Below are 25,469 nucleotides of genomic sequence, written 5' to 3' on the forward strand. Positions count from 1 at the left end.
GTCCTAAACCAATTAATAAAGAGAAAAAAAAAATTGTGATCAGTTACCATCTTTTGATGGTTCACATTTGTTGGAAAGTAGAAACCAAAAACATCCTGCCTCATCCCAGATGAAAGTATTACTTGATCCTAAAATCAAAATCTTCTTTCTGTGATGTCCGTCGCAATAAGTGTGATCAGAAAGCATCATAACCTTCAGGTTTAAGCTGCACTTGGTTCCACATAACTTCTTAACAGCTAATTTCCCATGAAGCCACCGTAAAATTTTCAAGGAAAAAGAGCACCTGACCTGCAGTTGAATGTGTTTCATGTGTTTGAAGCAGTGGGTCTTTTGCACCGTATGAAGCAGCTAAGGTGGTGGGTGGCTGGTAGGCATTTCCATCCAGAATATATGACCAGCGTGCCACATAGAACACCTTGATCACATAATACGACCATTGCGCCACATAGACTGCATCTACCACATAATACTTATGTGACATCTGTCATCTTGAAATCTTGTCAATTCCATCAACAAAGAGGCTCGTGATCATCAACGGCTACATTCCAAATGTCTACCCTTGCATAAGAAATCATAAGCAACACACATAAGAAATTCCAGACTCCAAAGGAATTTCTGTGTCCTCTTGCACATGTCTGTCGGCCCAATCTAATATATTCTGCGTGGCATCATCAAATGTGAAGGACACCTCACGAAGTCTTTCTCCCCACGTTAGGGCCCTCCTTGCTAGCCCTTGCTTGCAGAAATGAGAAAGGAACAGGTTAACAGTAACAACATTGGGAACAAAGGCCATCTTAAGCAATTTTCCAGTCAAAATCATAGCACGATCTCAAGTACATCACAGCAAAAACCATTCATGAAAGTGTTATAGGTAATTGTGTCCGGAACAAAACCTGTTGAGACAAGCTAATCTAGCATCTTCATGGCTCGATTCATCATAAGGCTGGTGCAGAGGCTGTGGATCCATATATTGTATATGAAAATATCTGGTTCAAAACCAGAGCCCTACAGTATGCACTTATAAAAGTACTGTAAGTTATGACATCCGGTGCTACACCATTGGTGTACATTTCCATGAATATATTGTTTTCCATTTTCATCCTACCTTGTCTACAGAATCCATCAATAATTATGTTGCCTGTGAAAATATCAGGCAAAAGGCCATTATGTATCTCTACAAAATCCAGATACCAAAGAATTATAGGTGAAATGATCAGGGACTAATCCTCACCTAGACATTTTGTAGAAAGCCTTTTGTTCTTCATCAATGGAATTAGCCCTACAAAGGCCATTGATATATGCTGAAATGCCAATCACATCCGCTTGTATCCCTTGTCTCTCCATTTCGTTCCAGCATCTCAACGTCGCTATGGCATCAACTACTCCAATACAGCCATCTATATAAATGATCTTGCAGTATATCTGGGTATTTTCCCTCCCTCATAGCAAACTAGATCTTCAATTTCCAATTTTCTCCCTCATGGAAAGCTCCACCTGATTTTAGGAATTTATGTAAAAAGAAATGAAAACATACAAGCTAAATCACTAGACAAAGTTAACTGGCCACCAATTGCTCGAAACTCAAATAGATGGTTTTTGTGGCTGATCCGCATTTTCTTCAAACTTTGATTGCTCTAAGAGAAATCAAAGTTATATCACTTTGAGTTTATATATAGGAAACTTTTAGCAAAACCACTAATAGACTTAGAATCTTACTTGAAAACTACAACTAAAACAGACCCTTAATTCATCCAGAGCACCAGTTACGAACAATCTTTCGATATACGCTACATCCAACATTGGAGCGATATCATAAGATTTTCCTTTAGTAGTTTCAGCTGGGGAAAAAAATTCAGATATGCTGCTCAGTAATGGTTTCACTTAACAACACAATTATTTATTTTTTACAAAAAAAAACTTAACTAAGTTACTTCTGAGAGTAGACACTTTAGTGTATTGCTGGGTGGTACACTTCAGAATCATCAAGAAAGGTCAGCCTATTGTTTGCTGTTCACATGGACGCAAGTATCTGATGCGGGAGTATAAGCAAATTCAGGAGGCTTAAGTTACCAAAAAGTATTTGGCAAGTCTTCAGGGCCCATTTATATTGCGGCCCCTATATATGGTTCGTACCTTTTCAATCATGTAAAGAACACTAAAGCCACTAGTAACCTTGAGACAACTTAATTAAGTTACTTCAGAATGGCATGATACTAGATGATGTAGAACTAAGGTGATGATGCGGAACATAAAGCATGAAGAGCTTGATATATGCTCTAACAAAAATACCATTAACAGCATTTCCATGAACACAAATGAATAGGTGAATTATCAGGTTATATCAGCACCAACAACTGGTCAGTCTTGTCAGCTTAAACATCAAAAGAAGCATGATATCCACGATTGTCCATGTCATCAAAGTTTTTAGTGTGCACTCAAGACGGTGGCCAATTCAGTGACACTGATACTCGGGGGCACAATGATTATTACAAATGATATTATCATTGTCTATTTTATGCAAAAAATCATCCTAAGAAAGAGCTGGTATTCATTCAGATGTGCTACATAATACCTATAGAATGTTTCCCAAGAAAAAAGGCATTACATTTACACCACAAATAACCAAAAAAATGGCAGATGATACTTTGAGTTCTGATAGCATTTCGACAGGCTAACATCTTATGCATCTCATATGGTAACAAAAGCTTATTTAAATTAAACAAAGAAGGGAAAAATGCATAATTTTACACAAACATCGAACTGGTTCAGTATATTAGGTGCAATGACATCAAACTTCAAAAAACAGGTGCAAAGGAATTAATTAAAATTGTAACCCACATAAGACAAGTAGCAACAAATGATAGTCATCAATTTGTCATCTCAAGATTTGTTTCTTAAATTACTTATGAAAAGCTGTAATACTTTATGATGTTGAGAACATAATAACTTATACCCATTTTACAAGCTAGAACAGTAAAGAAAAATAAGCAGCTTGAAGTCATTTGGAAATGACAAAGCAATAGGTGAAATAATAAATCTATTTCTCCTTAGTTTATGAAAGAACCTGTCACAACATTAGTAATATGCAACACATGACTATAAAGGATATAGGTGTAGATGAATTTAATTTGTAATTTTTAAGGTTATAAACATACAGATACACGATAATTGCTCCCTGAAGACATTTCTTGCCATGTTCTCAAATCTTCATTGTTATCACATGGAAAGATTATCATTGGTATTTTCCACCACCCACAACAATGAGAAAGCAATTTAAGACTTCTACACATATCAGTAATCCAGGTAGTAGAATTTGATGTAATCCTTTCTATATACTTCCACTTTTCCACACAGCCACACTTCAGAATTGTATTGCACAGCATCATACACTGCTAGAATATTCTGCATGCCACCAGTGAACTCTGTAGGAACCTGATGAACCTTTTTCCCCCATAAACTGCCAGAAATATTGTCATACAATTGTAGGAGAAAGCCATGAAACTATGACAATCATCAATATTGAAGATAACATTATTAATGTAACGCTAGCAGCTTCCAACAAGGCTGCTGAGCATGTTATATGTTAAAGAACGAGGTGCACATCAACCAGGAAATACAAATAAGCATCCGCTTAAAGTATTTGCATGTGTCTAGAGCACACGTAAGAAGATCATATCCTAAGCAAACATGTAAGGGCCCCAAGACGAGGGAGTAATGAAGCATAGAGGTGTATGATAATTGAAAATTTTTCTAAAAAAATGGCACATGGAGAAAGAAAGTCCGATCCCAGGTAAAGCAACAGAAACGTTAGTCTTCCAGAACCAAGCAATTTTTTAACTTAGTAAAGAGAAAAAAATACTTCATGAAGACTCACACAAATGCACATTTTCAGATAATCAGATGTGTGGGGTTACTATAGCAAACCAAGACAATACAGCTAAATACAAGAAATTTAAATAAGGTCTGCCTAAATGATTTGAATACCATGGTTTTCGGTCCAACCAAGATCCAGTAGCAGACCAGATCCAGAGTGGTACAAATGCCATAGCACGTTCCAGACAGACCTTTTTTTGTGAGGTTCCACATAGGCTGCATATACCAAAATACTATCTGGCGTCCGTCATCTTGGACGTCTTGTGATCATTGATGGTTTACATTCTAAATGTCTGCTCTTGCATAAGAAATCATAAGTAATCCGCATAAGAAATTCCAAAAATAAGCCTTTTCCTGACTCCACAGGAATTTCTGCACCCTCTTGCACATCTCTGCAGGCCCTGTCTAATATATTCTGTGTGGCATCATCAAAGGTGAAGGAGACATTACAAAGTCTTTCTCCCCACATTAGGGCCCTCTTTGCCAGCCCTTGCTTGCAGAGATGAGAAAGTAACAGGTTAACAGTAACAACATTGGGAACAAAGGCCATCTTAAGCAATTTTCCAGTCAAAATCATAGCACGATCAAGTATGTCACAGCAAATACCATTCATGAAAGTGTTATAGGTAATTGTGTTTGGAACAAAACCTGTTGAGACAAGCTCATCTAGCATCTTCATGGCTCGATTCATCATACGGTTGGTGCTGAGGCTGTGGATCCATATATTGTATGTGAAAATATCTGGTTCAAAACCATCGGAAGACATCTTGTTGACAAATCTGACTGCATTAACCATATCAAAAGCCCTACAGTATGCATTTATGAAAGTATTGTAAGTTACAACATCTGGGGCTAAGCCGTTAGTGTACATTCCTATCAACATGTTGTTTGCCATTTTCATCCTGCCTTGTCTACATAATCCATCAATAATTATGTTGCTTGTGAAGATATCAGGGAAAAGGCCATTCTGTCTCATCTCCCTCTCAAGTTTCAATGCCTCAGCTACATTACCAACTCTACAAAATCCAGATATCAAAGAATTATAGGTGAAATTATTAGGGACTAGTCCTCTCCTAGACATTTCGTAGAAAGCCTTTTGTGCTTCATCAATGTAATTAGCCCTACAAAGGCCGTTGATGTATGCCGAAAAGCCAACCACATCTGCATGTATCCCTTGTCTCTCCATTTCATTCCAGCACCTCAAAGCGGCCGTGACATCACCTACTCTAAAACAACCATCTATATAGATTGTGAAAGCAGATACATTCACAAAAAAACCCTTCTCTGTCATCTTATTTATTAATTCCCTGGCTTCCTGCAATCTTCCCCTATTGCACAAGCCAATGATCAAGGCATTGCAAGTGGAAACCGAGGGAGAGAGGCCGAGGTCCATCATAGTCTGATACAAACAAAAAGCTTCTTCTTCAAGACCCTCCTTGCTAAAGCCTGTGATAACTGAGTTAAATCCAGCAACACTGATGGCCACGCCCTGCTCAACCGCACTCTGCAGAAGCTCTCGGGCATCATCCAACCGTCCATCCCAACAAAACCTTGAAACCAATACATCCAACATCGACCCATCAGAACACAACTCTGGTTTAAACAAATCATCACACAAGAGCGTGACCTCATCCTCCCAATCCCTGTGGAACTTATAGAAGCCTGCAACTAATATGTTGAATGTGTAGCAATCGGGCATGAATCCTTTCTCCCTCATCTGTCGATAAACCATTTTTGCTTTATCAATCTGCCCGGCCTTTACATGCCCATCGATGAGAACATTGTAAGTAATCGTATTAGACTGGATGCCCTCTTTCTGCATATCCTCAAAAAGTTTTCTTGCTTCCTCCATCCTCCCTTCATGGCACAAGGCATCGATCAGTATACTATATGTCACAACTGTAGGAGCACATCCTGAACTGAGCATTGAATCAAACAAGTCAAAGGCGTATGAAGTCCGACGGTAAATACAATGTGCCTTGAGCAAGATGTTGTAGCTACAAGCATCTGGCTCACAATGCAACCTTGGCATCACTTGTAGAAGCCCCTCACCCACACGGACGTGCCCTTTCTGGCACGACCCAAGAATCATGGCATTGAAAGTCCTGAAGCTTGGGCGGGGGCCTCTTCCGATCATATCCTTGAACAGTTTCCAAGCTTTTCTCGAATCACCCCCTCGAAATAGCAACCGTAAGAGGATCGCCAATGCCGTGAGGCTCGGAATCTCCCCCTGTTTCCTGATCCGCGCCAAGACGTCCACAGCTTCCGAAGCCATTCCAGCATCGAGGAAGCCGTGGAGGACCAAGTGTAGGGCGGGGTAGTGGGACTGGTGGCGGTCGATCCAATGAATAATCTCGGCGGCACGACCGGGTCCGATTCGCCGGAGGAGGGAGGCAAGGAGGTCCTGCGCGAGAGGCTTTAGGGCGGGGTCGCCGATGGTGGCGACGAGGTGGGCGGCTTCGCAGCAGGAGCTGACGGTGTCGGCGGAGAGATCGGGGAGGGCGGCGTCAAAGAAGGCAAGGGCAGGCTGGTGGCGGGGGAAGGAGCAGAGGAGGCGGGCGAGGGGGGCGGCGCGGAGACCGTCCAAGGCGAGGGATTTAAGGTCGTGGAGGCGGCCGGGCGCAGTCTTGAGGACGTAAGCGAGGGATAGTAGGGTTTCGCGGTAGAGGTGGCGGCGGCTCGGCGAACGAGGGAGGGTTCGGGGAGGGAGGAATTGATCGATAGGATCGAAGCCTTGGGAGGCGCAGACGGCGTAGGGAGTCGAGAAGTTGGTGGGCAGTGGGCTTGGAGGGGGGAAGGAGGGAGCGGGAGCTTGGGGCAGCGGTCGCGGAGGAGGCCGGTGGCGGGCGCGTCGGAACGCGGCAGGGAGCATTGGGGGAGGGGGGTCGGCATGGGAGCCGCGGAACTCTATTTGTTTTTGGGTCAGAATTACGTGCATGCCCTCATGTTTCTCTTCTTTAGAACCAACCCCTCGCACAATACAGTGATAGATTTCGTAGAATTCATCGGTAAAATACCTAATAAAATCATAAAAAAGTGATGACGAATGTGTTCATCGGTCACAAAACAGAGAACAGAGACGAACAGCAAGATGTGCAAGGGAACGCCTTCTCTCTCAAACCTTTGGCTTCATATCTCGGCACACTGATGCAATAGGCAGTACCAAGAACACCTCACCTGCACGTGGATCGACATCTGTTCCTCCGTTCACCGACGAACAGCTGCGTCAACAACCTTTGGCTTCCTGTTGGCACCGGCGACGAAGCCAACATAGAGGTCGGAGCGGGCGGTGTCACTCTTAGGTAGCACAACCCTCCTTCCACCTTCCGACATGCTTTTCACGAACGCCACCAACTGCCGCCAATTCTCGCCTTCGAACAGCTTCTTGGTCATCCTCAAGTACGTGAATGCGGTCAAACCCATGCCGTCGCCGCCCCTGCTCGTCGCCAAGACCTGCGAGTACGCCGACCCATCGTACCTCTCCAACGCGTTCTCCCCCGCAAGCTCTGCTCCCGCCGCCGCCGTCGCTTGCTTGACCTGCCGGACCAGAAGCTCCGGGGAGCAGCCGGCATGACCGGGCTGCTGCTCGTCTTTCATCTCCATGCAGGTGAAGTTGAGGATCACCCCCCTCATGGCCATCATTTTAGCTACGGGAAGGTATCCGTCTCTGTGTCGTGTGTTGTAATACCCTGCGGTCAGCTCCGCCGCATGGGATCGAGTTCGGTAGTGCCAATGGATCCCCGCAACCTTCCCTGATAATTTAGCACCCGTGCCATGGAAGATCGCATGAGCAGCAGCGAGGACGTGGTCGCCGTGCTCTAATAGCTTGCTCGAGTACCATTCCAGGAAAAATTTGCCGTAATCGGTGTTCCATGTTCCTTCTCTTCGGAAGAAGCCGGTGTCGTCGGGGAATTGGTTGTAGTGGCCAGCGTCGTGCGGCCCGCCGTTTCCCCATTCCTCGCGGCCGACGGAAACTGCAGCTGCTTGCAGAGAAGCTTTCATATACTGCGACGAAGCAAGGATGCACCAAAAATGAGAATCTGGCAACGCTCTAATCCAATCTATTGTGATCTAAGATCATCTTTCTACCTTGTCGTAGCACTGGAACTCGCCGATTCCAGGGAATCTCCAGGTTGCATTGTTCGCCGGGTAAGACGGATACCGCAGCTCCCCGCAGGGTCCCATTCCTACCTGAATCTCCTGAAACACAACGACGATGATTTCATTCGATGGATTATGCTGGGTGTACGTGCCGGCAGAGCTTGATGTTATATATGGATTTCAGATGATGAAGCGATCGGTGGCTTACGACGATGACCCTGCCGAGATGGTCGCGGAATCTGTCGCGGAAGCTTCTCATGTAATCAGAGTAGACTTGGATGGGAGTTCGGCCCCTCAGCACCGGCAGCATGTCGCAGCCCAAGGAGATGTACTCTGGATTCCTCCTCCCTGATCTGTCGGCGTACACGATGTCCGGGTTCCTGCTCCTTTCTTCCTGCACCCACGGTGGTAGCGGTATGCTGCCAAACCATTCATTCCACAGAGTTAGTACTGCAGTCATTTCTTCAAACACCTATCCCTCCCTCGCTATATGTAAGTGCAATCATTTCTTGACATGCGCGCAAACACTCTCTCTCTCTCTCTCTCATATATATATATATATATATATATATATATATATATATATATATATACACACATATATATATATATATACACATATATATATATATATACACACACATACATACAGAGAAAGCCACCGTCAAGAACAGGTAAAAGTGGTAGGAATCGAACCTGCAGTTGTCTCCGACGTTGCCGCCACACTGGTGGAAGGACATGACCATCTGAAGCTTGAGCCCGTTCCTCTCCACCATCTGCACCAGTTCGGCATAGGCCTTCCAGTTATAGCGCAGAGGCCCATCCTTCTCCGCCAACCCCCACCACACGTCCACCATGACGCCCTCCACTCCGGCACTGCGCAGCGCCACGAGACTCGCGTTCAGGGCCCGCGCCCGGGTCAGCCCGCCCGCGAGCGACACCGTGTCCAGCGGCAGCATCACGTAAACCGGCACCCGGGAGGTGCCCGCTCCTGGATCTCCATGAGCTGTAGGGGGGCCGTGGAGCAGCTCAGCCGCCTGCTCCGTATGTTGCAGCAGCGTTCCTCGCTCGATCACGTCCTGCCTCGAGGCCTTCAAAGTTCGGAGACGGCCTGCGGGCTTGCGGACGTCGAAAGCCAGCCTGCCGGGTAACTCGTCGGAGGCCCTGTGGGTCTTGGAATCCACAGGGGCCATAAATGAGGTCGATGAGCGTAGAGTTAGCGCCATGACAGTATCTAGTGGGGGGTGTGGGGGGAGGAGAAGGGCGAAGGGGCGTGCACATATAGAAAGAGATGAGGACTGTTCCAAGAGCGCCGATGTGGTGGGTATCTCTCAGACGGGAAAAAAGGGGGGAAAAGTGCACTGGAGTAATCATTCTCGGCACTCTTTTCTTTCGGTACGTTGCCCTTCACCATATGTTTGGATGACTCAGTCTTTGATTTGACCCTTCCCGATTGTTGTTGTTACTATAAGAACCAAAGCTTGTTTACGCCTACTGACGAGGTGTCAAATTTGACCAAGGGTACAACCCATCTGTTTCTCTTTTTCGTTACAGGGTTGTCAGGGGGCGGGGATCGACCGCTCGGTTTCACAGCTTCGTCCGTCGGAAAGCAGTCTGCTGGCCTCGAGATGATGACAAACGACGAAGGTACCGAATTCATCGCGAATTAAGTATGTGACGATGCCAATCATGCGACAAGGGAAGAGATGATATGTGGAACTCGCATCTTGCTATAGGATCCTGCAACGGACCAGAATGATCGAGCGTGACAAACGAGTCTACATCACCAAGAACACATGGTTCGGAGAAGAGGAGCCTTGTGGCTCTCAGCTGGTAATTGGTGATGACAACAAAGCTGACCGACGACTCCCACCAAGAGTGTGCGTGTGGAGCTAAACAAGCCTTATCTTTCTGCTTGTGGTTCATATATTTTGAGCGACACGAAAGTGCAGTAGAACCGATGAGCTGTCTCGGCTAGAGTCTGCGTAGTTTGAACGTGTGCCGGATGAACAATCAAGCCATGCAAACAGCTTCTTCCCAAGCACTGTTCGAAGATGGTCGATCTGAATGCACCGCTATAGCTTCGGTACGAAGTAAGAGTCAGATGACCACACACACGTACACTGAGAACTTGGACTCGGAAGCAGCAGTAACGAAACCCACGTACGTGGCGATCGCGTGGGTGTTGGTTTCTCGAAAGAATTAAGGGATCCACCGTCGAGGAGTTGCTACAAACATTTCTGAAGATGGTAAACACCCATGTAAGACTTAAGAGAAAACACAAATGGGGGCGCCCCGTTTGCACTGCCTGATTAGCTTTAGAAGAAATCTACAAATTCAAGAAAATAAAATTAAATATAAAACATCGAAATTAAAGCGTCAGTCCACCCACATTAATCCAGGATGAGCAAGTTCTCGATTTGACATCAATCCTGTAAAGCTGGTGCCAAATTCTACTATACAAAAAAAAAAAAAAAAAAGAGTACAAAGGCTGATTGGCTGACACTACTAGCGTACAAAGTTATGCTGGCTAGCAGGGGCAGCGGGTACCGTGTTACGCTCGTAGGAGGGCAGGGAGAACCAACACCACGCGATCGCCACAATGCTTTTATCACGGGTTTTGTGTTACACTCAGTGTTGGCTGAAAGAAATTTCTCCAAATCACATGCCGCTTACAATTATATATATATTCTTACCTCTTGACACTGTTCAATCAGCCAACCTCCTTTACTATTTTCCCTCTCGAACTCAAAGTTTCATCCTGTGCAATTTCCAATGCTCGCGAAGACTGATGATAGTCACAGACTCTCATAGGCGTCCATTCAGACTCTTCTTTTGGCTGTCGCAACGCCATTAACTGAAGGGCCGCACTTTGGACTTGGTATATGTAACAAGACCACGGATAAGAATCTGGAGCCATCCACACAATTTGCTCCTCGAATAGTGCCTCCTCAGCTATCCCTTCACTCACACAGTATGCGGAATTAAGCAGTGGTTCTTCGTACGCAGCCACCGCCACACATCCAACGGCAACATATCCCTCCGGTGCTCGTGGTAGCCAAATTGTCAGAGGAGCAGCATAGTCCTCAGCACAGTTCCTCCATACCTGTGTGTATATACATAAATGAGTAGCATGCCCTAATATGATGATGAACATATGCAAGAGTCAATTCTGGATATGATAGAAGACTTACCAGGTCATAGCCCACAGGAAGTGCAAAATTCCGATCAGAGTCACGGTAGACAGCAGCAACAGTTGGTGGATGACCGCCGACATGGGCTATGTCCCCAACGGAAACATATCTACGACAGGATATTCATACTTCGTTATAAGGTTCATAAAATGATGTTTTGATGCAGTTATCAAGTACCAATAATCGAGTAGAAGCCGAAGAGTTAGGACAAACAACTAAAGTTTAATCTAATGATCAGGTTTTATTCCAATCAACACCTAGAAAATGAATAAATTACCTATATCAAAACAGTTCCACTACTGACCGAGATGCAAGAACAAATATGCTCCAAGCAAAACAAATGGATATCCGGAAAAGAAAGAGAAAAAAGAAAAAGAAAGAAGGTACATAACGGGAGAGCAAGTGTGAATAAGAAAAACCAGTGCATGAAAGAGATTTCTGGCATCATTAAAGCACGTAAAAGTTGGGTACTGAGTTTGTTATTACCCATCAGGACAAAGGGGCCTCCAAATGCTACAGATTGTGCCATCATCAACAACCTAGCAAACAAATGGGATATGAAAATATTACAGAAAATGAGACTGCAGCAAATTGTAAAACTATGTGAAAGAGAAGGTAATTTTCCTAAATAATAACCTGCTTTGGGAACAAACTGCATCGACTTTTACTTTCTTGTTCGCTGCTCCAGATCTGTCTAAAATTAACACTATGCTTTATGAATCTCCTCTCGTCAGATATTGAACTTCCTCTTGGTTTTATAAAAGGCCTGATCAGGCTACGAGACTCCCGCCCTTCTGATTCATCCCAAGCAAACTGTACACGCCGTTGGCTCGAAGGAACCTGCTCATCACAATTTGAAACAACAAAAGCATGTTATTTATCACAAAATTTAGGATAAATTTTTATTTAACCTACATGTGAACACTAACCTTTAGAACTAAAATCTTTTTATTTGTTTGGTGTGCTTTCCATGTCCTTCGAAGAGTGGAACATATAATGACTGCCTGAGGTTCTTGCTCTTCATCTTCCCCAATGTTGCACCTTATGAGTCGTGCAAAACTTTCTGACCGCCTAAAGTTTTTGAGATGAATGATCAAGTGAGAAGGTTTATCATATCCTGCCTTTGCCAATTCTATTGCAAGGAGATCATCCCAGGGAACATCCCAAAGTATCTTGCACGGTCTTTTGTCTAGTTTATCTAAAGACAAACACTGGGGTCCAAAGGGACCAAAAGCAAATAAGTAAAAGAAAAAAGAGACAGACATGAACAAACAGTACCAATTCTTCCAACCTGGAGCAGCATGATGCGTTTATTTGTTATTAGAACAATCCTTTGGTATGGAACAATGTAATTGTCTACATAGAAATCAGACCACGCATACTTTGAAGGTTCTTTGAAAAGATCAGTGCAGCCCAGGTGCCTACTAGCTTCTGCCAAATAGAGGATCATCTGCAAACAAGTATATTAATGCATATTCAAAGAACCAAATAACATTCACAATAAATGTCCACTAAACCTTCACACTAAGGACCACCATGATTTAACTCTAAAATAAACATCAGCAACTTGATGTCTACAATGAGTCATAATATTCCAACTATTTTGGATGAGCTACATAGCTCTTTTCTTACTATTGAGCTCTACGTAAAGCAATATTACTATTTACTAGTTAAACTAAAAGTAGTAAAAAATGTTCTTAACTGTTTTTGGTAAATTTTCTTAGGCCTTCCTCATCATCTCTCTCGTCTAATAAGCACATCTACATCTACATATGTTAGTAACAACCTAAACAAATATTCCTCATAGCATTTGTCCATTGGAGAAATAACTAACTGTGGATGAAAACATTTCTTATTCCCTCTATTTTCAGTAACACCTCACATCCACATCAACATTCATATTTCTGATACATAAACCTTTTGTACACACTTCTTAACTATCTAATAAGAGGAGATTCATAGAACATGGCTGATTTATAACTTCCTTATAAGATTTTTCTTTTGATTTAAATGACATACAAGATTCATACAAATGTCTAATGCTCTTTTCCAATTTAACCAACTCACTTTTGTTATATTTAGAATATTTTTTATCAATCTCTCCGTGTATACCCAAAACTTTTACTTTCGATAATTTTTTCTCCATCTACCCAGGATCTTGATGTCTGATGATAAATATAGTTAGCCTTTCGAATCAGTGACTAGTTGCTTCACTATTTTATTACTTCAATGAAGTCAAATACCAAACATCATTTAAATTGCGAAGGTTCATACAGAAGTTAAGCCCACCATGCAAATTCATGCAAGTGTAACTCAGGGAATTCAAAAACATTAAATATCAATGGACTCAAAAAGTAACCAAGCAACAAGAAGAAACTGTGCACTTAAGTTGGAGACATTATTTACCCTCCATGCAAATTCATATAAGTATGACTTAGGGTACTTAATAACAATAAATTTGAATGGACCAGAGAAGTAACCAAGCAACAAGAAGAAAACTGTGAACTCAAGTTGGAAAGTGGAGACATTATTTACAAAAAAATGTTTCATAGGTGGCATGGTAAACATTATAACTAGACTCAGACTTGGCTGCAAAGAATTTCAATCAAACATGTATTCTTTTCTGCATGACATCAGGAGCTCTAGACTAACAAAAATTTGAGTCCAGCCACACAGTAAAAGGTACCTGTCCGATAGCTTCTCGTTCACTGTACTCTCTGATAACACCATCTGCATGAATGGCACGAGGATTTCTTACCCTCTGAACTATTGCCTTGTTGTTTAAGATCTCTAAACATCTACTAAAGCTGGCACCAATGCCATCAACTGTTAACGAGACAAAATCCAGTGCTCCACTCAATGGTTGAACAACAAACCCAAGGAAAGCATGCCCAAGTCCATGAGCAAGACCAAGGAGACCATGTTGCCTAGCACTCTCAACAGGTTTTCTCAACACACCAGACACTCCAAAAGCTACACCTTGTGCAAGAGCTTCTGTTCCTTGAAGAATTCCATCACGTACACTAGTAATTCTCCTTGATGACACCTGTAAAATTGTGCAGTTAAGTTCATCGATAAAGACGGGAAGAAGAATGTAAATAGGAAGTTACCTGCTTTGATCGCAGTTGAAGGAACTGTCCATCAGTTGAAAGCTCTGCAAAACCTTTACTAAGTGATGCCAAAGTTGATTTTGTCATACCAAGCACATCGACGGAAAAGATCAGATGTAGAGGATTGTGGATAAGATCTCTTTTTATGCGATTAGCAATAGCAGGAATGATGGAACTCTTTCTCATGTATCTGCTCCTATGGACAACTTTCCTAAGGTGCACCTGAGGCAAATCATACAATGAAAAAAGGAATAATAATTCACAAATAGAATAGTTTTAAGGATCTTCGTGTATATCCAATAAAACATTAATCTATGCTATTTTTAGGGCTTCAATAATTTTGTTGATTGAGATCCACACAAGTAGATGTAGCCAACAAAGAGAAAACATATATGTCACATTAAAAAAAAAAGAATTGGACTTCAAGAAAAAGTCATACCTCAGATTTATCGAAACTAATCAATCAAAACTGTAATAAGAGACTTGAGGATGAAGAAGCTTAAAATTAATATTTGCGAGAATGGAAGTGCTATAAATGTCATTCCACAAAAAAAAGGTACCTTGGGCCTGGTATAAGACTTTCGGAAAAGCAGTTAATTATAAAAAAGTTATCTGATATCAAAACAGCATGGAAAAATCCACAATGTCTTACTAAAAAATATATAGACAAATAACCTACTTAAGTTGTTGAACACTACTATAACAAATCTATGCAGAATTAAATAAAAAGTATTTTTTGTTGAAATGTTAACTGGTAAAGGCTACAGCCACACCAACAAAATCAACAATAACTGTGTCGAAAGGATCAATAGACCAAATAATTGGTTTCAAAGAACCATGATAATTATGGTTTTATACAAAAAACCAGATCCCATGCATCCATTTGGATACCTCTTAGCAGTGGTTGCAATACTTGAGAACAATTAGTTGCAACTACTTACCTGAATTTTAAATGCATTCCCCACAGCAGACAGTATGGGGCTCCACACGCCCAGGACACCTGGTGGTCGTTGAGATGGTGCAGTCTCCAAAGATAACTTCAACTTTATCTCCGAAACGTCTATCAATCTGAAATAAAGAAAATCACATCAAACTAATCACCTATTAATTTTGTTATGCTAGAGCCTGCATTCAGGCCAGTGCCAGCCAACAGCTGGCATGCCATTTTGGGTGCGGGTGCTTTACTTTGGGTGTATACTATGCCAGAGAAATGCTGGCATGGCGTCTTGAGTGCTTTGCTGTGCTTGTATGAGATGCCGGCACATGCCTTATGATTGTGTCAATCAGTCCACATTTCTCAAACTAATTTTTAAATAGCAACATATCCTACTCATTGAGAAAACATGTGGCACACAGGCAGATAAATTTCAGACTCACGAACCACCTTGTCATGAATTCCACTGAAATCAAGTTATCCCTGTCGTCTGAATTGTGTTAGAAACATACACCACTCCTTTTTCTCTAGAAAAAAATTAAGGTTGTTAAAAACTTAAAATATAATTACTGGTTTAAATTTCAAATCATCTGTATCTCGTTGACATTTGGGATAAAAGGAACAAAATCCATATACAAAGCAAGGTTTGTGATACCACCCAGTTCAGCATGTGCAACATTTACAATCCTCTTGGTGTATGGTATGCTTGATACAAGGCCCACATGGGATAATTTCTTTTTTTTTTTTTTTATACTTTTTTTCAAGGCTTGGTATGTACCAACATCCCGAGATTCGGCACACCAATATAGACTGATACAATACTGGTCTGAGCTCTGATCGATACACTACCGTTACATGAAATTACGAAACTTGGGTAAAAGTATTATGTCTTAACCAACACACCCATCTTCATTGAGATGGTAGGTCTTACCACATAAAACAAGACACGATAAGTTCATTTTTTTTATCCTTAAACTTGTAAAACAGGACATTATAAGTTTAGTATCATATTCACACCAAACTCATTTACTTAAGAAACTTGGGGAAAAGAAAAAAAGTTTGCCCATCTAATTTGCATAGAGGAAATTGCTAGCATTTTTAAGAAGTAGGTCTAGGCTCATTTGCACTTTGCCACTCATGTTTGTGTCAATCTGTTTACCTATCTGAGTTTTCATCCATCAACATAAAACAAGACATGGGAAGTTCAAAGTCAATTTTTTAACTCCTTGGTAATAAAACATGGTATGTTTAAGTTCAGAATCATTTTTGCTCCAAGTTCATGTACTTGAGAAAGTTGGAAATAAAAGAAGTCTTCTGATCTAATGAACAGGGGAAATTGCTAGCATATAGCACAACTATATTTTGGTTCATTTGCACTTTGTCACTTGTGTTTGAACTTTTAAGTATCAATTGAACTGTCTGATTTTTCATCCATCAGTCACAAGCCTCCCATTACCCACTTCACATTAAAAATTGTGTATTGTCTTGGTGATAATAAGGCTCAACATATTAGTGATATGATGCAGTTATGGGACTCGTAAGGGTGCGGTGCATCAGACTATTATATAGTGTCAACGCGATTCTAAGATGCCTAACATGTGCTGATTGTGGCATGACATGGAAAATAGGTTACATCCATGTGGGACTCACTAGAGACCCTATAACTATTTGAATGATGTCGCATAGCCATGATGCCTACAAGGCATCAACATGGCATCATTTGCAATGTCACACAACTTGTGTCCATATCATGTAAATATCATGTATGTACCAACACATAAATGAACTTAGTTATTCATATAATAAAGTTTGTTGTTACATTATTCATTCACATGGGTTGGGTAATGGAAAGCTTGAGATGCTGATGGAAAAAAAACATTTTTAAAATAATGGTCCTACCATCCAAGACACAGGTGTGTAAACTACAATTTAGCCTTTTGAACATTACAAGAAAGCTCAACTATAAAGTCTGCTTAAAGCAAGTCAGACTTTTGACTTTTCTTTTATGGAGGTGGAAGTAAAGATAATAACAGTACAGAAACTGAATGTCAAGCGCTTTACCTGTTATTAAATCATGCACAATCCACTAACTTCATTATTTCCTGTGAGAAAGAAACCTGATAATTTGTTTATTTTCTATCCCTTGCTTTAGTTCCATCCTTCTTTTATAATCAATTTTAAAACAAGCAAGAAAAGCCCAATTGGGAATAATGAGATCCATCCAGTGATTTCAATAGGTGCTCGGGCGAGGCGAGGCCCGAGCGCCTCACTTTATTTCCAGGCGGCGCGCTTCAAAGAGGCGTCGCCTGGGCGCTTCGGGCGAGCACCCGAGTTAAACCAGGCGACCGAACCAGCGTTTTAGGTCTAGTTCGGTCTCCGGTGCTTTAGTTGGTTCAATCGAACCAACTAAAGCACCGATATCAGTCTTCCTCTTGCGACTTCCCAACCCTAACCCTGTTCGTCACTGTCGCCCCCGTTGCTGCTGCCACTGTCGCCACTCGCCGTTGTCGTTGCTCCCGCTCCCGTTGCTCACCGTTACCGTTGCCGCTGCCACTATTGTCGCTCGCCGCTCCCGCTCCCACTGTCGCTGCCGTTGCTCACCGCTACCGCTATCGCTGCCACTATCACCGCTCGTCGCTCCCGCTCCCTCTCCCTCTCCCGCTGCTCGCTGCTATCGCTACCGCTGTCGCTGCCATTGTCGTCACTCACCGCTCCCGCTGCCACTTCTCGCTACTACCGTTGCCGTTGCTCGCCTCTCCCGCTCCCGCTGCTATTGCTCATTGCTACCTCTTCTCACATGGACTCAATAGTATACTGTTAACAGTATATTAATAGTATACTGTTAACTGTATACTAGTAACAATATTTTTTTATTTATTAGATTAATAATATATTATTTTGATTTTAATACTGCTAATTTTTATTTATTTAAAATTATTGTTATTGTTTTGAATTTTGAGATTTTTTTGTTAATGTGATATTGTGATTTTGTAATATTTTTTAATTTAATCTCATATTTTTATTTAAATAATTATATTTATTAATTATATTATATATTGTTATATTTTAATGCCTCGGGCGTTTTTGGACCTTGGCGCCTAGTACTTTTAAAATCACTGGGTCCATCTGATTAACTTTAAGGATATAGAGGATCATTTGACTTGAGGACATGGAAGGTATTTTATATCGAAGGCACATAACCCATTATGTTCTCGATGGGGTGAATACACATATGTACTAGTGGTATATAAATCAGAGAACTAATGTGAACTAGAGTATTAGTTATCACCATAGTTTGCAGTACCGGTCCGTACCGCCCGGTACGGGCGGTACGTACCGGTCCGACAGACTTTCGGTACGCGGACCATATGTTACCGTTCCGACACTATAGCATTACTGTATCAGTACTGTAGAACTGTAGCACTGCTACAGTGCTCGGCACGCCTGAATATACCGCTCGGTACACCTGGGTGTACCGAGCGGTATACCATACCGTACCGGTACCGAGCCCAGATCGAAACTCCGATACGGTACGGTATTGCGAACCTTGGTTATCACAGCTACATAACATTAGTAACAGTTACATAGTGGCCCTTCCTAATAACTTGGATGAAATTTGAAGATTTAAGGTTAAACTAATAGGATACATGATCTATGCACATAAGATAGGAATATCAAGTATATTTTGAGAATGGCTTGAGCTTCTATCTGAAAGTTTTCCTATGTTAGGCAACTTTGTATTCACTGATCAATTATCTAAAGTATCACAAAGTTTATAATAAAAGAATGCACGTAAGCAATTGAAATACAACGCAGCAAAAGTTTAACCAAACCATCTAAACTACTTTAGAGGAATCCCGTCTAGAAGGAATATTAGCTAGAACTAATATTGAATGAAGTTCTTACTCTAGTTGAATCTCTGGATCAACTTGTGCAGTGCCGGAGCTTCCAGGAATACTATCTACACGGATACTCTTGTAAAAATTTGCCAATGCCCATATAATTGGCTCATGAATATTCAATCTCCAGAGTTTTTCTGTTACCTAGTACATAAAAAGGAAGTGGTAGGTAGTGCAAAAATGGTGGCTGTCCTTAGTTTTGTGCATGACCATGACATTTAAATGAAAGTTTACCCGGATGTAAACATATGGATAGACTTGAGTGCCATCTGAAGCCTCGTTGCTTTTCATAATGGTTGTTTTAAAGACTGGATGCTTTCTGTCAGGCATATCCTCAGGGGCCAAAAGAACGGGCATCACTGTTAGTGGGAGCTGATTATCAAGTTGTAAATAACCAAAAATAAGCTTGAACCTGAGAAAAGTAGAGGCAATAACTCAAATTGGTTAAGAGAAAAGAGGCAGCAATAACAAAGACAAAATGATCCAGATGTTATATTTGATAACTTTGTATTTCAGATAAATGGCATATATTAAAATCAAACATTATATATTTTAGGGTCCAAAACAAAAAAAACAAAGCTCAAGCCTTGATCCTCATGAAACTAACTTAGATCTACAAGAATCTAGGCTTTTAATTTTTGAATATGTAGAGCCCTAAACTAATCCGTGGGGTATAGCCACCCACAAAGCTCGGCTAGTTGGCTAGCGCCACCTGACAGATAGGCTTATCATCTGCTACAGGCCCAATACCAAGCAGTATGCCTGATACCAAGCTTCAACATCTGGTTTACATTAATCCGCATCTTGGTCGGCGATGAGACCAGCAAATACTGATCGGTAACATACCAAACTAGGAAAAATTACTTGGTCTTAATTACTGATCAAACTGGTATGTATAGCTAGGTACATATCAGTTAAATTAGGACAAAAATTCAAACATATAGCTCGATACTAGTACATGTATAATTCATTCTTATTTTTATTACTTCGTTCAATGATATCGGGTGGGATGGGTTGGCATACCACTTGACATATTGGTACCACATACTGTTCAATTAGTTGCTGAAACTTGTCTTGAACTGGTGTTTAAAACCTTAATGAGAAAGAAGTAATGGAATTAGGGTCAGTGAAAACAGCATATATCTATGTAAAATGTAGGCATATAATCTTAAATATGCATATATGGTGCATTGCTTCAAGAAACCTGTCTTTCTAAGTTTCTAACCATAGAATAGACTGGATGAGCATGTTAATTACCCAAAACTTGAAAATGGTTAACAGAGAAACTACTTTCTGTCTGCCTATGTAACTGTACTTAGAAAAGAGAATGTAAAATGCCAGAAGCCTTGGCGCAGAAATAAAGCCCTGAACATCAAATCTGTGATTTTAGATGGGTAGACATTGCAATATTCAGTAGCTTGGGTAGGAATAGATCCAAGTGATGGTGAGTCGGTGACACACTCGTTCAAATGAAGCCACAATTTATTCTGCATTCAGCTTTTTCAAAAAAATATTGAAGAAAATACTTAAACCTCTTAATTAAAGAAACTGATGGCCTCTGACTTTCAACTTGTCCATCATGAAGTCATATTACCAGACACATATAAAAGAGAGGTTGGCTGATGATTTTGATTGTTTAGTCATTTAGCTAAATATTTGTTTTAGACTAACACCTCTTTTCTTTTTTATTTTCCTTCCACTCTCTCCACATAGCCCCCTCTAAAATCCATTTTACACCTTAGATTCTTCCTCAAGTTACTGTCAAATAAATCCAACAGAAACTTGCAAATTAGCAGAAGGATTGAAACTGATCCCTAAACTTCCTCTAGTTACACTTTTCAGGCATTCCTCAGACTTCCATTAGTTCAGCATTCCAATTTTTTTCATCATAACACAATATTTGGACTCTTGTGAACTCCACAAGTGGTAATTCTAAAGTGTCAACTCTAAAGGAGTCTCCTGAAGGTTTCAGCGGAATATACACTTGTATTCAGCCATTTAGAGTCCATTAATACATGAGGAACTACCATGTTGCCCCAATCAATAATCACTAATTCATTTCAATGCCATAGAAGGAATATACACTTGTATTTTATTAAGAAAGACTGAATCCTAGAATTTAGAACATACATCTATCTGACAAAGGAAACCTAAAGGATGTCAGAAGTTGGTCACGGATAAGGAAAATTGAGAAGTTCAAGCTAACCAGTAGACAATTCTAGTGTTACTGTTTTTTTTGCAAGAAACACACAACATGATCATAAAATAAATAACTTAATTTAAAATATCAAATTGCACATTACCATGACTGAAACCAAAGGATTTCAAGAACAATATTTACCTGCTTGTTGTTCCAGCATCAAATCCTGACAAATATGACATATATACCCTCTCCAAGTAAAAATATAACAACTCTTTTGGTCTATGATCTATAAGTGAGACCCCCACAACCCCCAGTTCCATTATAAGTTCCAATGGAGCTGTGCCATTATGAGGCTCTTTCTGAAGAGAGGAAGTACCCCATCTCATAAATAGTACAGAATCTGTCCTTTCCCGTGAATCTGTTGTCATTGTTTTGCAATCAATTAATCGCACAATCTTATAATCTCCCATTTCAACGACAATAATCTGAATACCCAGTGCTTGCAAATCTTTAGAACTATTCGTTTCCATTTCCAAGCTGACATTTTGGATGTAAGTTTCCTGATGACTAATGACACAGACATCAATAAATTTCTGCCCGTATGGATCATCCCATGAGAACTTTGCAGTTGAAAGTGGTTCCAAGAAGATCCAGCCATTCTCATCTAAGCCGGACTGCCGAATTTTAATTTTTGTACTAGCCGTCCTATTTTCCATTCTGTAAAATAATAAACCTCCATAAGAAATTTGCAAATTGAAAACAACAAACAATCTCTATTATTATAACCAACAGAAATATGTGAAGAAGAAATTACCTAAGAGGGCCATATGACGATCCTAGACGAAAAACAACCAAAAAACGTGAACCTTCTTCATAACCACGAATTTCAGCCCTTATAAAACTCCTACCACCATGATGCTTCCTCAGCACAACAGTGATGCTTTCTTCTTTTACAATTTCCAATGGAAAGGACCAATCTGTGTCTTCCAGTTGGACCTAGAGAAATATTAGAAGACATGAGAAGAAGAATTATGCTAAATGGGAAACAAGAAAATTCAATTACAACCAGAAAAAATCTAACATAACTTGACATTTAACCATACAAAACTTGGACAGAAAATGAATTAAACATCTCTCCAAGTTTTTTCTAGGATGCAAAATTTTGTACAATCCAAATTAATAAAAAAAATGAATAGCAAACCTAAGAAAGGAGTTTTTGATAACAAATATCACAGAAAAACCTTCAACGATAATTAAGGTAAACAAAGTGTCACCTTCAAATATACATTTGTTCAATCAGGTCATAGATTTTCTCAAGCTTTTGAACACTCTCATTAATCATTATGTAGGAATGTAAGAGATGTCTAAAGTTTCACAGCTCATAATTCCATCAGTTCTTGTGGGTGGTTGGTAAATTATTTCCTGTAGTTATATCTACAAATCTTAAATTGTCTTCTATCTATCTGAAAGAGATCTTCACAGATCTAGGTTCAAAATAAGCCTTCTAAAATCATTCGATGTATCAAGTCTATTCTGAAAAAACATGCATTTTACAGCAATGTTCGGCGTTTTGCTTAGACCAGGATGGAACATTCATGTGAACAGCCCCCGTTTCAGCGGTCCGGTCCAAACCATTAAAAATAATAATAATAAACATACTCTAGGGCTTGTGTTTATGAGACTTCTTCGCCCCAGACGCAAGCCCTTTCGCCTGTGCAGCCACCTGCTTCCCGGCATGCACCACTCATGGGTACGCTTCCTCCCCTTCCTTTTCCTCCTTCCTCCACTGCCTCCTCTCCTTCCTCTTCCTTCTTTCTATTCTTCTTCGTCTTTGAGTCACTGGTACATACTGGTGTATCATGTGTCGGAACACTGGTACCAACTGGCATGTACCAGTCTGGCTAAGGACCGACATGGGTCAGGTACACCAAACAGCAAACCTAGTTTATAGTTTATACTGATTGACTACGTAACAAAGCAAAATGATTGAAGTGACATAATTTATTATAAGCAGATAAATAACAGGCATGATATGTTTCCACAGAACATCAATAAACATGATCACCATACTTGTCCCAACACCCAAATGCTTGAAGTTTTCTTCCTTATATCAACAACAAAAGAATAATACAAAGGCAGCAAATTACTAGGAGCTTATCTGGTCCTCCTGCTTCAGAATAAAGAAAGGACACTCTTGAATCGGATGCATGTAAAATCTTAGGCTGATCTGCAATGTTGAACTTAAGGAATATATCTTCTCCAATCCTGTTTGTGAATGTCATGTATGGACGAATAAAAATAACCTGGAAAATATAAACAAACTAAGCACAAATTTGATTAAGATAACTTCCACCCTCAATTCCTCATATAGAATATGATTGATTACCTTTGTCGGAACAGATTGATAAGGGGATGGTTTTGAGGAAATAAGCATCCTCATGCATTTACCATCAGTGTCATAAGCGTAAAGATCAATTAATCCATCCTGACATTTACAGGAAAGAAGTTAATTAGATCTTTAACTATGAGAAGTGATAATTAGAAATAAGATAAGAGAAATTACCATGTCACCAAGTGGGGACAGATCTTTAACTGGTCCGAAGCACTCCTTGCCAGGTCCACTTATTGATGCAGATAATCCTAATAGTTTGAAGTTTAGAAAAGAAGCTATTGTGTATCCACCAACCATTTCTTCCTCAGTAATTTCCCAAAGTAGTTTCTCCGTTTTCACATAAGAACGAAATGAAACAAGAAAATGTGTTCCATCTCTTGTCCCTGGCAGGGCCATAAACCTCAAATTAAGTGGCGGACATCGTGCACTTGAAATCCAATAAGGAGCATATATTCTAATTACTCTAGCTACCAGACATTCCTTGCCATAGTTCTGCTCAAGAATGACCTGAACAATCCTGCACAGAGAACACACATTGATCTGACCAAAGTATTGACCCTAAAAACTTGAGCAAACCTAAAGAATTTAAGAGCGTATTCTCATAAAAATACCTTTCTGATAAAGAATTTTTTAGATTTATCACCTTTGATGGCAATTTGCTTGGATGTGATATAGGCACAGGTTCCTTGAAAACAAAAAGTGTCAATAATGGAAAGATAAGAAATTGCATGACCATGACTATTTATCAACCAAGAATTTAACATACATGTTCAGATTGCCATTCTCCTTCTGGAAGTAGTGACATGTACAGTGGATCTCGCAGATCAGCACTGTGAATCTTGATAGTTTCACCTGGTCCAAGATTGCCTTGAGAGCAAGTTATTTGTTCACCACTCAACTTATTAGCAGTTACTGTATATTTAGCAGAAAGGGGAAGGTAATTGGCTAAGGATATAGGAGAATTGATAATAAGATTCCAGTCATTTATGGGAACTGAGTTGATATCTTTGCCAATCTCTTTGGCCTTGATACTCACACAAAACCACAAACCTTCAGAATGATCTGAAGAAGTCCCTGCCTTTTGAGAGCAAAACAAGAGCACATCACACTCATTAAGAGCTGATACACATATCTCAGGCGAATCCTCATGTCCCCCAGAAATCTCAGTTTGATAATGTTTGTCCAGAACAATGCTCCAACTGTATTCCTTCTCATCTTTAGAATTCTGTGGTCTTAACTGCATGATATATGACACAACAGGATTTGACAAGCCTGGTAATGGAAGTGGAATAGTATCACCTGCTTTTAATAACCCAACAGATATTTCTTTATTTTCCTTGAATGGCACATATTTCCTATGCCTGATCCACTTTCTTTGCCTTGCATAATTATCAGAATTCAATTCTTTTGATGATTCAGGCCACTTCAAATGTTCAATATCTGAAGCGTAAACCCAACCATCAGCCGTGACTACAGAACTTGTATCCACATGCCAATCGTCAGTCCACTCCCAGTCATCTGGCAGTTCAACAACAGATTGTCCCTGCACAACAGAACAGATGCCTTTAATATTGGGATTATTTTATGTTGTAATTCTTTCATACTGTCTTGTTTTTTTTTTTTTTAAATAAAAACTAAATTAGTTTAAGGTCCTATAAAAAGAAAGATAAGATCATTCCACAAAATCTCAGCCAGAGGAGAATGGATATTCTCCTTCCATAAAGAGGATATGTTATCTATGTTCTATCCTACCATGTCTAGCAGGCTGCTTTATTATATTCCCCAAAATAGTGCACACAAGAGAAGGCTGTAAATTTTCCAAT

General features: G+C 40.6%; 3 protein-coding genes across 6 annotated transcripts in view; all 3 read right to left on the reverse strand.

Moving 5' to 3' along the window:
• Window positions 1-4,120: 4,120 nt before the first annotated feature.
• Window positions 4,121-6,811, reverse strand: LOC135644144 (pentatricopeptide repeat-containing protein At1g62914, mitochondrial-like). Its single transcript, XM_065161605.1, has one exon. The coding sequence runs from the start codon at window positions 6,809-6,811 to the stop codon at window positions 4,121-4,123; it is 2,691 nt and encodes an 896-aa protein (XP_065017677.1).
• A 63-nt stretch (window positions 6,812-6,874) lies between these two features.
• Window positions 6,875-9,305, reverse strand: LOC103994597 (beta-amylase 3, chloroplastic). Its single transcript, XM_009414978.3, has 4 exons — window positions 8,671-9,305; window positions 8,183-8,393; window positions 7,963-8,073; window positions 6,875-7,878 (listed from the first exon to the last, which is right to left on the reverse strand). Exons 1-4 carry the CDS (start codon window positions 9,198-9,200, stop codon window positions 7,081-7,083), a joined length of 1,650 nt encoding a protein of 549 aa, XP_009413253.2. The 5' UTR covers window positions 9,201-9,305; the 3' UTR covers window positions 6,875-7,080.
• A 937-nt stretch (window positions 9,306-10,242) lies between these two features.
• LOC135645334 (uncharacterized) overlaps window positions 10,243-25,469 on the reverse strand; it is an 87,246-nt gene continuing 72,019 nt past the window's right edge. For all 4 annotated transcript variants that reach the window (XM_065163631.1, XM_065163632.1, XM_065163633.1 and 1 more), the window contains 18 exons: window positions 24,413-25,189; window positions 24,258-24,331; window positions 23,818-24,163; window positions 23,641-23,739; window positions 23,402-23,557; window positions 22,069-22,250; window positions 21,453-21,971; window positions 19,346-19,523; window positions 19,119-19,255; window positions 15,220-15,346; window positions 14,279-14,500; window positions 13,855-14,214; window positions 12,460-12,618; window positions 12,098-12,379; window positions 11,805-12,008; window positions 11,655-11,707; window positions 11,169-11,277; window positions 10,243-11,080 (listed from right to left, as the gene is read on the reverse strand). In XM_065163631.1, the coding sequence (XP_065019703.1) occupies window positions 10,688-11,080; window positions 11,169-11,277; window positions 11,655-11,707; window positions 11,805-12,008; window positions 12,098-12,379; window positions 12,460-12,618; window positions 13,855-14,214; window positions 14,279-14,500; window positions 15,220-15,346; window positions 19,119-19,255; window positions 19,346-19,523; window positions 21,453-21,971; window positions 22,069-22,250; window positions 23,402-23,557; window positions 23,641-23,739; window positions 23,818-24,163; window positions 24,258-24,331; window positions 24,413-25,189 (4,377 nt within the window). In that variant the 3' untranslated portion in view covers window positions 10,243-10,687. The remainder of the gene's footprint in view (window positions 11,081-11,168; window positions 11,278-11,654; window positions 11,708-11,804; window positions 12,009-12,097; window positions 12,380-12,459; window positions 12,619-13,854; window positions 14,215-14,278; window positions 14,501-15,219; window positions 15,347-19,118; window positions 19,256-19,345; window positions 19,524-21,452; window positions 21,972-22,068; window positions 22,251-23,401; window positions 23,558-23,640; window positions 23,740-23,817; window positions 24,164-24,257; window positions 24,332-24,412; window positions 25,190-25,469) is intronic.

Source organism: Musa acuminata, chromosome BXJ3-8, assembly GCF_036884655.1.
Source record: "Musa acuminata AAA Group cultivar baxijiao chromosome BXJ3-8, Cavendish_Baxijiao_AAA, whole genome shotgun sequence".
In the NCBI taxonomy this organism is placed as follows: Eukaryota; Viridiplantae; Streptophyta; class Magnoliopsida; order Zingiberales; family Musaceae; genus Musa; species Musa acuminata.

Bases quoted from the DNA above. Each gene is read 5' to 3' on its own strand.
- LOC135644144 (XM_065161605.1), bottom strand. From the start codon at position 6,811: ATGCACGTAATTCTGACCCAAAAACAAATAGAGTTCCGCGGCTCCCAT.
- LOC103994597 (XM_009414978.3), bottom strand. From the start codon at position 9,200: ATGGCGCTAACTCTACGCTCATCGACCTCATTTATGGCCCCTGTGGAT. The intron at 8,394-8,670 runs GTTCGATTCCTA...ATGGTTTGGCAG, and splicing joins AACGTCGGAGACAACTGCAG to CATACCGCTACCACCGTGGG. The intron at 7,879-7,962 runs GTAGAAAGATGA...GCTTCGTCGCAG, and splicing joins AGTTCCAGTGCTACGACAAG to TATATGAAAGCTTCTCTGCA.